The sequence below is a fragment of the Pseudorasbora parva genome, chromosome 5 (assembly GCF_024679245.1).
Source record: "Pseudorasbora parva isolate DD20220531a chromosome 5, ASM2467924v1, whole genome shotgun sequence".
NCBI lineage: Eukaryota > Metazoa > Chordata > Actinopteri > Cypriniformes > Gobionidae > Pseudorasbora > Pseudorasbora parva.
In genome coordinates, this window is record NC_090176.1 from 5978576 (window position 1) to 5991302 (window position 12727).

The 12727-nt window shown below is 43.9% G+C and overlaps 2 protein-coding genes across 2 annotated transcripts; both read right to left on the minus strand.

Moving 5' to 3' along the window:
- Positions 1-2630: 2630 nt before the first annotated feature.
- LOC137075928 (zona pellucida sperm-binding protein 4-like) lies at positions 2631-4709 on the minus strand. Its single transcript, XM_067444876.1, has 8 exons — positions 4134-4709; positions 3871-4058; positions 3707-3804; positions 3478-3635; positions 3213-3405; positions 2996-3143; positions 2825-2897; positions 2631-2738 (listed from the first exon to the last, which is right to left on the minus strand). The coding sequence occupies exons 1-8, from the start codon at positions 4678-4680 to the stop codon at positions 2662-2664; spliced, it is 1482 nt and encodes a 493-aa protein (XP_067300977.1). The 5' UTR covers positions 4681-4709; the 3' UTR covers positions 2631-2661.
- A 5866-nt stretch (positions 4710-10575) lies between these two features.
- On the minus strand, positions 10576-12650 carry LOC137075929 (zona pellucida sperm-binding protein 4-like). The gene is made up of 8 exons (XM_067444877.1): positions 12076-12650; positions 11813-12000; positions 11649-11746; positions 11420-11577; positions 11155-11347; positions 10938-11085; positions 10769-10841; positions 10576-10683 (listed from the first exon to the last, which is right to left on the minus strand). The coding sequence occupies exons 1-8, from the start codon at positions 12620-12622 to the stop codon at positions 10607-10609; spliced, it is 1482 nt and encodes a 493-aa protein (XP_067300978.1). The 5' UTR covers positions 12623-12650; the 3' UTR covers positions 10576-10606.
- Positions 12651-12727: the final 77 nt, after the last annotated feature.

The window sequence follows — 12727 nt, forward strand, 5'->3', positions numbered from 1 at the left end:
ACCACATAGTTTTTTTTTCTTCATATGGTTGTAGTAGATAACTAAGTGTTGGATTGTCCTTAATTTAGTAAAAATACGTAAGGTGGCTTCGTCACGTCTCACTCCGCGATGGGAGTGTTGATGTCAGAATACATTTTATCCAGCTGTTTTTGATCCTTCTCTAACTCATCAAGCTTGGAACATACTCTGCAAGAATAAGACATTTGTTTGTTTTTTCGAGGTGGCAAGAACAGGAACAAAGTTCATTCTGGTCAGTACATTCTCTAACTCTACTGACCTTACCTTGTATCAGTCTCTTCTTTCTCTACAAATGTCTCCACGGCTAAAACGACATACTACCACAACAAAATCAACAATTGCTCTGCACTCTTTAAAACATTCTCCTCCCTCCATTGTCCTTCTCCTCCCCCTCCTTCATCAACTCTTACAGCTGATGACTTTGCATCATATTTCACAAACAAAACCTCTCTCATCAGCAACCAGCTCTCCTCACCACAAACTGACACGCACATCTCAACAACTAACGCGAACATGCTTCCATCCTTCTCTCCGCTCTCCGAGGCAGATATTTCTAAACTCATCCATTCCAATCACCCTACTACCTGTCCACTTGATCCTATACCCACTCACCTCCTTCAGGCCATTTCTTCTTCAATCACTCCTGCGCTCACTCACATTGTCAACACTTCTATTCACACGGGAACCTTTCCCACAGCATTTAAGCAGGCTCGGGTAACCCCACTGCTTAAGAAACCCTCTCTGAATCCAGCACTTTTAGAAAACTACAGACCGGTATCCCTTCTGCCTTTCATTGCAAAGACACTTGAGCGAGTTGTGTTCAATCAACTCTCTATGTTTCTTGAACAGAACAACCTCCTGGACAACAAACAATCCGGCTTCAAAAGCGGCCACTCGACTGAGACTGCCTTGCTCTCGGCAATTGAGGCACTGAGACTGGCAAAAGCAGCTTCCAAATCGTCAGTGCTCATCCTGCTGGATCTGTCTGCGGCTTTTGACACAGTTAACCACCAGATCCTCCTGTCAACACTTAAGAAGACAGGGATCTCAGGAACTGCTCTCCAGTGGTTCAGGTCTTACCTCTCAGGTAGGTCCTACTGGGTGTCATGGAGAGGTGAAGTGTCTAAGTCACATCATCTAGCGACTGGGGTTCCCCAGGGCTCAGTGCTTGGACCACTTCTCTTCTCCATCTACATGTCATCATTAGGCTCTGTCATTCAGAAACATGGCTTCTCCTATCACTGCTATGCTAATGACACTCAACTCTACATCTCATTTCAACCATATGATCCTACAGTCAGTGTTCGTATCGCTGCCTGTCTGACAGACATTTCTGACTGGATGAAGGAGCATCACCTTCAACTCAATCTTGCAAAGACAGAATTACTTGTCGTCTCAACCAACCCAGCACTTCATCAAAATTTCTCCATTCAGCTCGGTTCATCAACCATAACTCCATCCAGGACAGCCAGGAACCTTGGAGTTGTGATAGATGACCATTTAAACTTCACTGACCACATTACTGCAACAGCCCGGTCCTGCAGATTTGCCTTATATAACATTAGAAAGATTAGACCCTTCCTATCAGAACAGGCTACACAACTCCTGGTCCAAGCTCTTGTTCTCTCCAGACTGGATTATTGTAATGCTCTTCTAGCTGGCCTTCCAGCACGCACTATCAAACCCTTGCAGCTGATCCAGAATGCAGCGGCGAGAGTGGTCTTTAACGAGCCGAAGAGAGCGCATGTCACGCCTCTCCTCATCAGACTGCACTGGTTGCCAATGGCCGCTCGCATCAAATTCAAGGCACTGGTTATTGCCTACAAAGCAACGACTGGCTCTGCACCAATATACCTAGACTCGCTTGCTCAGACTTACACACCCTCCAGAAGCTTGCGTTCTGCGAGTGAACGGCGCCTCATGGTTCCATCCCAAAGGGGCACGAAATCGCTCAGACATTTTCCTGGACCGTTCCCACCTGGTGGAATGACCTGCCGATCTCTATTCATGCTGCAAAGTCATTTAAAAAAAAAAAAAATCTTAAGACACATCTTTTCCAATTGCACCTGACCAATAAAGACTAGCACTTAACTATCCAATTAAATTGAATTAAATCTGAAGGACAGGGAATGTTTTCCCTCATTCCTAGCACTGATGACCATGTCCACTGTCTTATTTCCATTCATTGCCAATGAAAAATTCCTATACAGAGTCCCCATTAGTTCTAGCGCGTCACAGTCAAGCTGCCATCAGCTGACTACACCTACCTATAAGAATACGATGCCTAGCAGAGCATTCATATACAACCTCCTTCAGCATTGCTCTTACCTACAATGCACAGGGAGTTCTTGCCTGGAACAGAACCATACCACCAAGCTAAACTATATGCTAAATATAGAGGATAACTGAGGGTAATCCCTGTCACCAATTTGAAGTGTTCCACAAGTGGACAGGGGAGGTTTATATGGACAGACCCTTGACTCATTATGACAGGATGAGACTACACATGTACTTGGGACTTTCTAAGTCAACAAATAAAATCTGGTTTAGATTAGTGACCCAATAAAGCAAACCCAACGGCATCAGAAAGCAAGACCAAAGAGACACTGCTGTTGAGTTTCATGTTTATTAAGACCATTAAAGTCACATGACCAGGGTAACTTCTCCACTAGACACCACAGTTTGTCCAATGGAGACGGTCTTGACATCAGCATCTCTTCCTGGAAAAAAAAATTGCAGAATTGTGAGGGGCATTTAAAAACCAAATTCTCATGGTTCCTGAAGTCAGTTTACAGCAAGCACTCACTTTTCCTAGCACAGCTTTGCTCACAGGAGCCAGAAGAGGGATGGCACACCGCTGTACTACAGTGGATGAAGATCTAGCAGAGAGGGAAAAAGGGTCAAGCCACAGAAGCCACCATTTAAAAAAAAAAAAAAAAACTAATATCAAGGGTTCAGGCAAGGCTGTGGAGCTTACGGTTTCCTGCAGAGGAGCCAGTGATGCTGGATCCACAAATGTGAACATCTTCACAACAAACCGCTTGTAGTGGGTTGGGAACTGAAGACCAGAAAATCCAGCCACCGGAACCAGTGTGGTCAGGTAACGGTCATCCCGGTAAGGGCATCTGAAAGGCAAAGGGGCAGTCAGAAAGGCCTTACAGCACACTAGATGGATGAAGACCAGCCTTACTCACCCATCGACCAGAAGGTCCCACTGGGGTAGACTGAGTGGACTGGGGGTTGATGTTGCCCAGCAACGTCCCAGCATCAGGACAATGTTGGGGTCAGTCCTCTCCAACATGCGCACCTCAACAAACACAGGCTCCCGCAGGACTTTTGTGATCGGATAATCAGCATCACTGTAGTAGGATGTGTACGCCTCATCCCCTGAGGAAGAACACAGCGTTTAAACAGAAACCGGAGTTGTAGAAAATCATCCATACTTGGACAGACACTTGCCTTCTGCACAGCCTTTGGTGACACATTGACCATTTGCCAGTCTAAGCTCCACCCTGAGGGGTCCAGAAGCAGCTACTGGTGGAGGTGCAGGAACAGTGTTGACCTCCACAACCAGAGCTTCCACAGAAGTACCAGAGTACCTACACTGGAAGAGAAGCCTGGACAACAAACAGAGAGCTTGTAGCATTTGTAAAGGATTAACATGCATGCTAGACAATAAGTCACCTACTCAAAATGGCTGTCCCTTGTGATGGAACCAAGTGGTCCGACACCCACTTCATACGAGGAGGTCATTCGGTTCTCATACACCACATATCCACTGTCCTCCTGCAAATAGTAACTGTTGGCATCCAGTCCATTCCAAGCAGAACAGAAGCACAAGCAGCTACTCACCATCATGCTCGTGCCACATGCAGTGACAGGGAACTGGTATATAGCAAAGGAAGGTGTGGATCCCACAGGACTGCAAGGTGGGTCGTTTCCACCCAGGAGACGGACTGAATCCAGGCTCAATCGAGGCAGTGTGACATCTCTAGCCACCACTACCACAAACTGACCATCTCTTATACACTGGACAGTCACTGGAACAAAGAGAGCAGGTTATTGCTGAAGAGAAGTTTAACATGAACCCCTTTAAATTGACTCAACACTCTTACCTGCCTTCCCATAGTAACACTGCTGTCCGTTAAAGCAGCAGTTGAGCGCTCCACAGTCAGCAGCACTGATACCATCTGGGCCACATTGGATCTGCTCATAATCAGCTACAGCACATTTGTCAAGGGGCTCTGCCTGCACCACTGGCTGCTTAGACTGAACCTGCTGTTGAATCTGTTGACTAGCTTGTTGTTGAACCCATTGAGGAGACTGTTGACTAGCTTGTTTCTGAACCTGCTGATTAGCTTGTGTCTGAACCCACTGAGGAGACTGTTGACTAGCTTGTTTCTGAACCTGCTGATTAGCTTGTGTCTGAACCCACTGAGAAGACTGTTGACTAGCTTGTTTCTGAACCTGCTGATTAGCTTGTTGTTGAACCCACTGAGGAAACTGTTGACCAACTTGCTTCTGAAGCCGCTGGTCAGTTTGCTGTAACATCAGAGCTTGAGGATTCTGGGGCAGATTACTCCACTGTGGAACAGCATGACAGAAAGCACAAAACCACACACAAAGTGCCAGAGACTGCACTGCACACCGACTTCCTGCCATTGTTCAACAGCTAGTCACACTGTTGAAATGCTGCCCTTTGGTCTTTTTGTATTCTACAGATTTTGGCTAATTAACGATAATCCCTTCCCTCTTCATTAACAGTCACGATTCTCCAGACTTGCCCAAATGGGAGCTTATGCTACCAGAAGATTCTCATTGGTTCTTAAAATTATACACGTGTGATATTTCTTGATTCCAATTGGCCAGATTTGTCATATTGAAGACAAGTAAAAAGGTTCATGCACAGGTTTGCTACTAGAGCTTGCCCAAAATACTTTGGGTAGATGTTTGGTGCATTCTGCTTTGCTTGTAGACATGTTGAAATATTAACTAGCATTATATACCTATTTTAAAACAGAGAAATCTAAATATCTAAAGAGCAAGTAAAATCAAATATTTCTGATATAATATTATCATTAAATTATGTGAGGTAATACAGCCCAAATACTCAGGAAAAAAAATGGCAGAAATAGACTTCATACAATCAGACACCTAAAAGTTATTTGTAAAGCAATTTAAGAGTATGTGAGATAAAATAAAGTTAATGTCTTTTTGTTTTACTCCTGGGCACTGCAAATTTCCTCCGCTGCCGTCCCATATGGAAAAGTTTTGCTAAAAACATGTGTGATTCTTATATGTTCCAACAGAATACTATACGGATCATATATGCTGCAAAAACCACATATACAAATTGCACAATATTAATATATTTTCAATCATATATGTCCTACACTGTAAAAAAATATATATGCTGGATTGTGTTAAATACAACCCCTGCAAAACAGTGAGATTTTACTTTAGTAAATTATTTAGCAAGAAAAACGAACAAAAATGGGTAACCCTAACGCAAAGAAAATATTTCCTTATATATGTGAATGATAAATATATTAAATTATTTAACTACATATTAAAAATATACAGGATAAATGGCTCGGTTTGACGTTAATAAGAGCGGAAGGTCCTTGTATGGGCCGTACGGGCTCTTCTCCCGGTAAGGTGCGCGCGCGCGCGTGACTAGAGCGAGAGAGGAAATGCACGGCCATAAACAATCGCTCAGCTGCAGATCCAGTCGTCCGTGAACACTTATGACGCGCCGCGCTCCACTTTATTCCTATGGGTGACGTCAAGCGACTTCAACGCTTCAGCTCAGCATTCTGGGAAGGCAGCGCTGCATTTGAACCGATTTGAACGCAGAAATGACGGGAAGCTTCACAACATTGCAGATTTCCACGGTCACTGCTGTTACAGGACATCTGCCAATCATACCAAAGAAGTGTGTTTTTGACGGAGCGGTTCCAGCGATAAAGGTTCGGTCCTGCTTTGGAAGCAGCCGGTGAGTAAAACTGCTTCAAATGTCTGTGCTGTCGGCTATCGTCACGTGAGTAAACATCAGTAAACGACACGATCGCGTGCTTCGTCATTCAAATGCGCTAACGGTTACTCCATTGTTGTTCTATGTATAACGTTACACTACTCTGACGTGCAAAACCGTTTTGCTTGCTACTGATAAGGTTTAGTCGCATACAATAGTCCATAAACCTGTGACTGTGACGTATGTCAACAAAGTACCGCGAGAGCGATTCGAGAGTAGCCGGCTGATGCAGCCGCTGCAGATTCTCAAGGGGGACTGCAGGAGGCTGCTCGAGCGCTGATGCCGACACAGCTGATCCACGATTGGCCGATTCGCCATATGACAGTGATCACATGCGTTTCGTGTTTATTCTAAAAACTTATGTCACGCTAATGCTCACAAATCATTTATTTATAACAATAAAACCTCTTTTCATGTAGTCGCGATGTTATATTGTCATGTTTATCAAACTAAAACTGATAAAAACCGTTGACAACACTTCATTGATAGTGTAGGTTTATATGTTGAACTTTAATCTTGTCCAAATAGACGCTTTATTAAACAGTATATAAATTATTGGATGAAATTATCATTTGAAACATCTGTGTATTTGAGAAATATTGCATTTATTTAACTTCAGCTGTGATAAAGACGCAAACGCAGTGCAAGCGTCACCGTGGGAAGCAGAAAGTGTCCGACTTCACGTCTTCGTTTGCAGCTCCTCCCCGCCTGCACTCGGCTACTTTCGCCGATGTCGAACACACCTTATGTCATCCTTGGCATCTCGCAGAGCTGAGCAAGTTGAACAATTAAGGTTAAAAAAGTATATTCATTTTTTAAATGATCATTTGACTAGATAAGACCATATTCCTCATCTGGGATCACGCAGAGGCTATGAAGCCCTTAGAAACTGCATTGATTTGGACCTTCAACATTTTGTTTGCAATTGAAAAGCATCATATGATGAACAATCCTGGAATGTTTTCTTCAAGAAACGTACTTTCTTTTCCACTGAAGAAAGAAAGACATGAACATCTTGGATGAGATGGGGGTGAGTAAATTATCAGTCAATTTTCATTTTGGGGTGAACTAATCCGTTAATTATCTTTGATTGATGGCCATGACACTGTGTTCAATGTATTTTGTTGTTGTTTTTTGGGTTTTGTTTTTTTCCTGAGCAAAGTTCAGTTTGCTATCAAGTTGGAATTGTAAATTACTCATGTGGAGTATAATTTGAGTGTTTCATTTTGTGTTGAAATAAAAGTGTTTCCATCACAAATGTGTGTATGTCATTGATTGAAATCATATATGTTTAGTATATGCAGAGATGTTGTACTATTGACTGAAAACATGTATGATTATTATATGTAGTTTATATGTATATTATATAAACTTGAAGAGCTAACCCACCATTTCCCTATTAAAAAATATGAAATTTGTATGAAAAGGATATAAAAAAAATGACAAAATGTAAATAAATCCTATATGACTTTAATTTGACTAGCAAAAGATTCAGTATAAGAACTTTGTATGATTTGTATATGAATATCAGGTATTTTCTACTAATACCATATACCATTGCATACTGTTTACATGTAAAACTCATATTTTTGCAGTATTCATACATGACCCAAAAATCCCATACAAGTTTTCTGTGTGCTCTTTAGTATGAAATGGGCCATAAACGGTCTGATTTTGTGTATGACATATATGGCACTTACATTAAACATATAAGATAATTCTGACTGATTTAAGTAAGGAAGATATATGGTTGCCATAAATGAACCACATAGTTTTTTTTTCTTCATATGGTTGTAGTAGATAACTAAGTGTTGGATTGTCCTTAATTTAGTAAAAATACGTAAGGTGGCTTCGTCACGTCTCACTCCGCGATGGGAGTGTTGATGTCAGAATACATTTTATCCAGCTGTTTTTGATCCTTCTCTAACTCATCAAGCTTGGAACATACTCTGCAAGAATAAGACATTTGTTTGTTTTTTCGAGGTGGCAAGAACAGGAACAAAGTTCATTCTGGTCAGTACATTCTCTAACTCTACTGACCTTACCTTGTATCAGTCTCTTCTTTCTCTACAAATGTCTCCACGGCTAAAACGACATACTACCACAACAAAATCAACAATTGCTCTGCACTCTTTAAAACATTCTCCTCCCTCCATTGTCCTTCTCCTCCCCCTCCTTCATCAACTCTTACAGCTGATGACTTTGCATCATATTTCACAAACAAAACCTCTCTCATCAGCAACCAGCTCTCCTCACCACAAACTGACACGCACATCTCAACAACTAACGCGAACATGCTTCCATCCTTCTCTCCGCTCTCCGAGGCAGATATTTCTAAACTCATCCATTCCAATCACCCTACTACCTGTCCACTTGATCCTATACCCACTCACCTCCTTCAGGCCATTTCTTCTTCAATCACTCCTGCGCTCACTCACATTGTCAACACTTCTATTCACACGGGAACCTTTCCCACAGCATTTAAGCAGGCTCGGGTAACCCCACTGCTTAAGAAACCCTCTCTGAATCCAGCACTTTTAGAAAACTACAGACCGGTATCCCTTCTGCCTTTCATTGCAAAGACACTTGAGCGAGTTGTGTTCAATCAACTCTCTATGTTTCTTGAACAGAACAACCTCCTGGACAACAAACAATCCGGCTTCAAAAGCGGCCACTCGACTGAGACTGCCTTGCTCTCGGCAATTGAGGCACTGAGACTGGCAAAAGCAGCTTCCAAATCGTCAGTGCTCATCCTGCTGGATCTGTCTGCGGCTTTTGACACAGTTAACCACCAGATCCTCCTGTCAACACTTAAGAAGACAGGGATCTCAGGAACTGCTCTCCAGTGGTTCAGGTCTTACCTCTCAGGTAGGTCCTACTGGGTGTCATGGAGAGGTGAAGTGTCTAAGTCACATCATCTAGCGACTGGGGTTCCCCAGGGCTCAGTGCTTGGACCACTTCTCTTCTCCATCTACATGTCATCATTAGGCTCTGTCATTCAGAAACATGGCTTCTCCTATCACTGCTATGCTAATGACACTCAACTCTACATCTCATTTCAACCATATGATCCTACAGTCAGTGTTCGTATCGCTGCCTGTCTGACAGACATTTCTGACTGGATGAAGGAGCATCACCTTCAACTCAATCTTGCAAAGACAGAATTACTTGTCGTCTCAACCAACCCAGCACTTCATCAAAATTTCTCCATTCAGCTCGGTTCATCAACCATAACTCCATCCAGGACAGCCAGGAACCTTGGAGTTGTGATAGATGACCATTTAAACTTCACTGACCACATTACTGCAACAGCCCGGTCCTGCAGATTTGCCTTATACAACATTAGAAAGATTAGACCCTTCCTATCAGAACAGGCTACAAAACTCCTGATCCAAGCTCTTGTTCTCTCCAGACTGGACTATTGTAATGCTCTTCTAGCTGGCCTTCCAGCATGCACTATCAAACCCTTGCAGCTGATCCAGAATGCAGCGGCGAGAGTGGTCTTTAACGAGCCGAAGAAAGCGCATGTCACGCCTCTCCTCATCAGACTGCACTGGTTGCCAATGGCCGCTCGCATCAAATTCAAGGCACTGGTTATTGCCTACAAAGCAACGACTGGCTCGGCACCAATATACCTAGACTCGCCTGTTCAGACTTGCACACCCTCCAGAAGCTTGCGTTCTGCGAGTGAACGGCGCCTCATGGTTCCATCCCAAAGGGACACGAAATCGCTCAGACATTTTCCTGGACCGTTCCCACCTGGTGGAATGACCTGCCGATCTCTATTAGTGCAGCAAAGGCATTTAAAAAAAAAATCTTAAGACACATCTTTTCCAATTGCACCTGACCAATAAAGGCTAGCACTTAACTAACCAATTAAATTGAATTAATTCTGAAGGACAGGGAATGTTTTCCTCATTCCTAGCACTGATGACCATGTCCACTGTCTTATTTCCATTCATTGCCAATGAAAAATTCCTATACAGAGTCCCCATTAGTTCTAGCGGGTCACATTAGTCAAGCTGGCATGAGCTGACTACACCTACCTATAAGAATACGATGCCTAGCAGAGCATTCATATACAACCTCCTTCAGCATTGTCTGCCACAATCACATTTCTCCAGAGCCAATTAGTCCAATGTGGTTGTCTGAGGAAGGGCATCAGATCATGCTGGTTGCTTAAGGCTTTGATATCAGCAGCACACTTATGGCTTTCATGACATGTGCTTGGAGAGCTCTTACCTACAATGCACAGGGAGTTCTTGCCTGGAACAGAACCATACCACCAAGCTAAACTATATGCTAAATATAGAGGATAATCCCTGCCACCAATTTGAAGTGTTCCACAAATGGACAGGGGAGGGTTATAAGGACAGACCCTTGACTCATTATGACAGGATGAGACTACACATGTACTTAGGACTTTCTAAGTCAACCCATTTCAAATAAAATCCGGTTTAGATTAGTGACCCAATAAAGCAAACCCAACGGCATCAGAAAGCAAGACCAAAGAGACACTGCTGTTGAGTTTCATGTTTATTAAGACCATTAAAGTCACATGACCAGGGTAACTTCTCCACTAGACACCACAGTTTGTCCAATGGAGACGGTCTTGACATCAGCATCTCTTCCTGGAAGAGAAATTGCAGAATTGTGAGGGGCATTTAAAAACCAAATTCTCATGGTTCCTGAAGTCAGTACACAGCAAGAACTCACTTTTCCTAGCGCAGCTTTGCTCACAGGAGCCAGAAGAGGGATGGCACACCGCTGTACTACAGTGGATGAAGATCTAGCAAAGAGGGAAAAGGGTCAAGCCACAGAAGCCACCGTTTAAAAAAAAAAAAAAGACTAATATCAAGGGTTCAGGCAAGGCTGTGGAGCTTACGGTTTCCTGCAGAGGAGCCAGTGATGCTGGATCCACAAATGTGAACATTTTCACAACAAAGCGCTTGTAGTGGGTTGGGAACTGAAGACCAGAAAATCCAGCCACAGGAACCAGTGTGGTCAGGTAACGGTCATCCCGGTAAGGGCATCTGAAAGGCAAAGGGGCAGTCAGAAAGGCCTTTCGGCACACTAGATGGATGAAGACCAGCCTCACTCACCCATCGACCAGAAGGTCCCACTGGGGTAGACTGAGTGGACTGGGGGTTGATGTTGCCCAGCAACGTCCCAGCATCAGGACAATGTTGGGGTCAGTCCTCTCCAACATGCGCACCTCAACAAACACAGGCTCCCGCAGGACTTTTGTGATCGGATAATCAGCATCACTGTAGTAGGACGTGTACGCCTCATCCCCTGAGGAAGAACACAGCGTTTAAACAGAAACTGGAGTTGTAGAAAATCATCCATACTTGGACAGACACTTGCCTTCTGCACAGCCTTTGGTGACACATTGACCATTTGCCAGTCTAAGCTCCACCCTGAGGGGTCCAGAAGCAGCTACTGGTGGAGGTGCAGGAACAGTGTTGACCTCCACAACCAGAGCTTCCACAGAAGTACCAGAGTACCTACACTGGAAGAGAAGCCTGGACAACAAACAGAGAGCTTGTAGCATTTGTAAAGGATTAACATGCATGCTAGACAATAAGTCACCTACTCAAAATGGCTGTCCCTTGTGATGGAACCAAGTGGTCCGACACCCACTTCATACGAGGAGGTCATTCTGTTTTCATACACCACATATCCACTGTCCTCCTGCAAATAGTAACTGTTGGCATCCAGTCCATTCCAAGCAGAACAGAAGCACAAGCAGCTACTCACCATCATGCTCGTGCCACATGCAGTGACAGGGAACTGGTATATAGCAAAGGAAGGTGTGGATCCCACAGGACTGCAAGGTGGGTCGCTTCCACCCAGGAGACGGACTGAATCCAGGCTCAATCGAGGCAGTGTGACATCTCTAGCCACCACTACCACAAACTGACCATCTCTTATACACTGGACAGTCACTGGAACAAAGAGAGCAGGTTATTGCTGAAGAGAAGTTTAACATGAACCCCTTTAAATTGACTCAACACTCTTACCTGCCTTCCCATAGTAACACTGCTGTCCGTTAAAGCAGCAGTTGAGCGCTCCACAGTCAGCAGCACTGATACCATCTGGGCCACATTGGATCTGCTCATAATCAGCTACAGCACATTTGTCAAGGGGCTCTGCCTGCACCACTGGCTGCTTAGACTGAACCTGCTGTTGAATCTGTTGACTAGCTTGTTGTTGAACCCACTGAGGAGACTGTTGACTAGCTTGTTTCTGAACCTGCTGATTAGCTTGTGTCTGAACCCACTGAGAAGACTGTTGACTAGCTTGTTTTTGAACCTGCTGATTAGCTTGTTGTTGAACCCACTGAGAAGACTGTTGACTAGCTTGTTTCTGAACCTGCTGATTAGCTTGTTGTTGAACCCACTGAGGAAACTGTTGACCAACTTGCTTCTGAAGCCGCTGGTCAGTTTGCTGTAACATCAGAGCTTGAGGATTCTGGGGCAGATTACTCCACTGTGGAACAGCATGACAGAAAGCACAAAACCACACACAAAGTGCCAGAGACTGCACTGCACACCGACTTCCTGCCATTGTTCAACAGCTAGTCACACTGTTGAAATGCTGCCCTTTGGTCTTTTTGTATTCTACAGATTTTGGCTAATTAACGATAATCCCTTCCCTCTTCATTAACAGTCA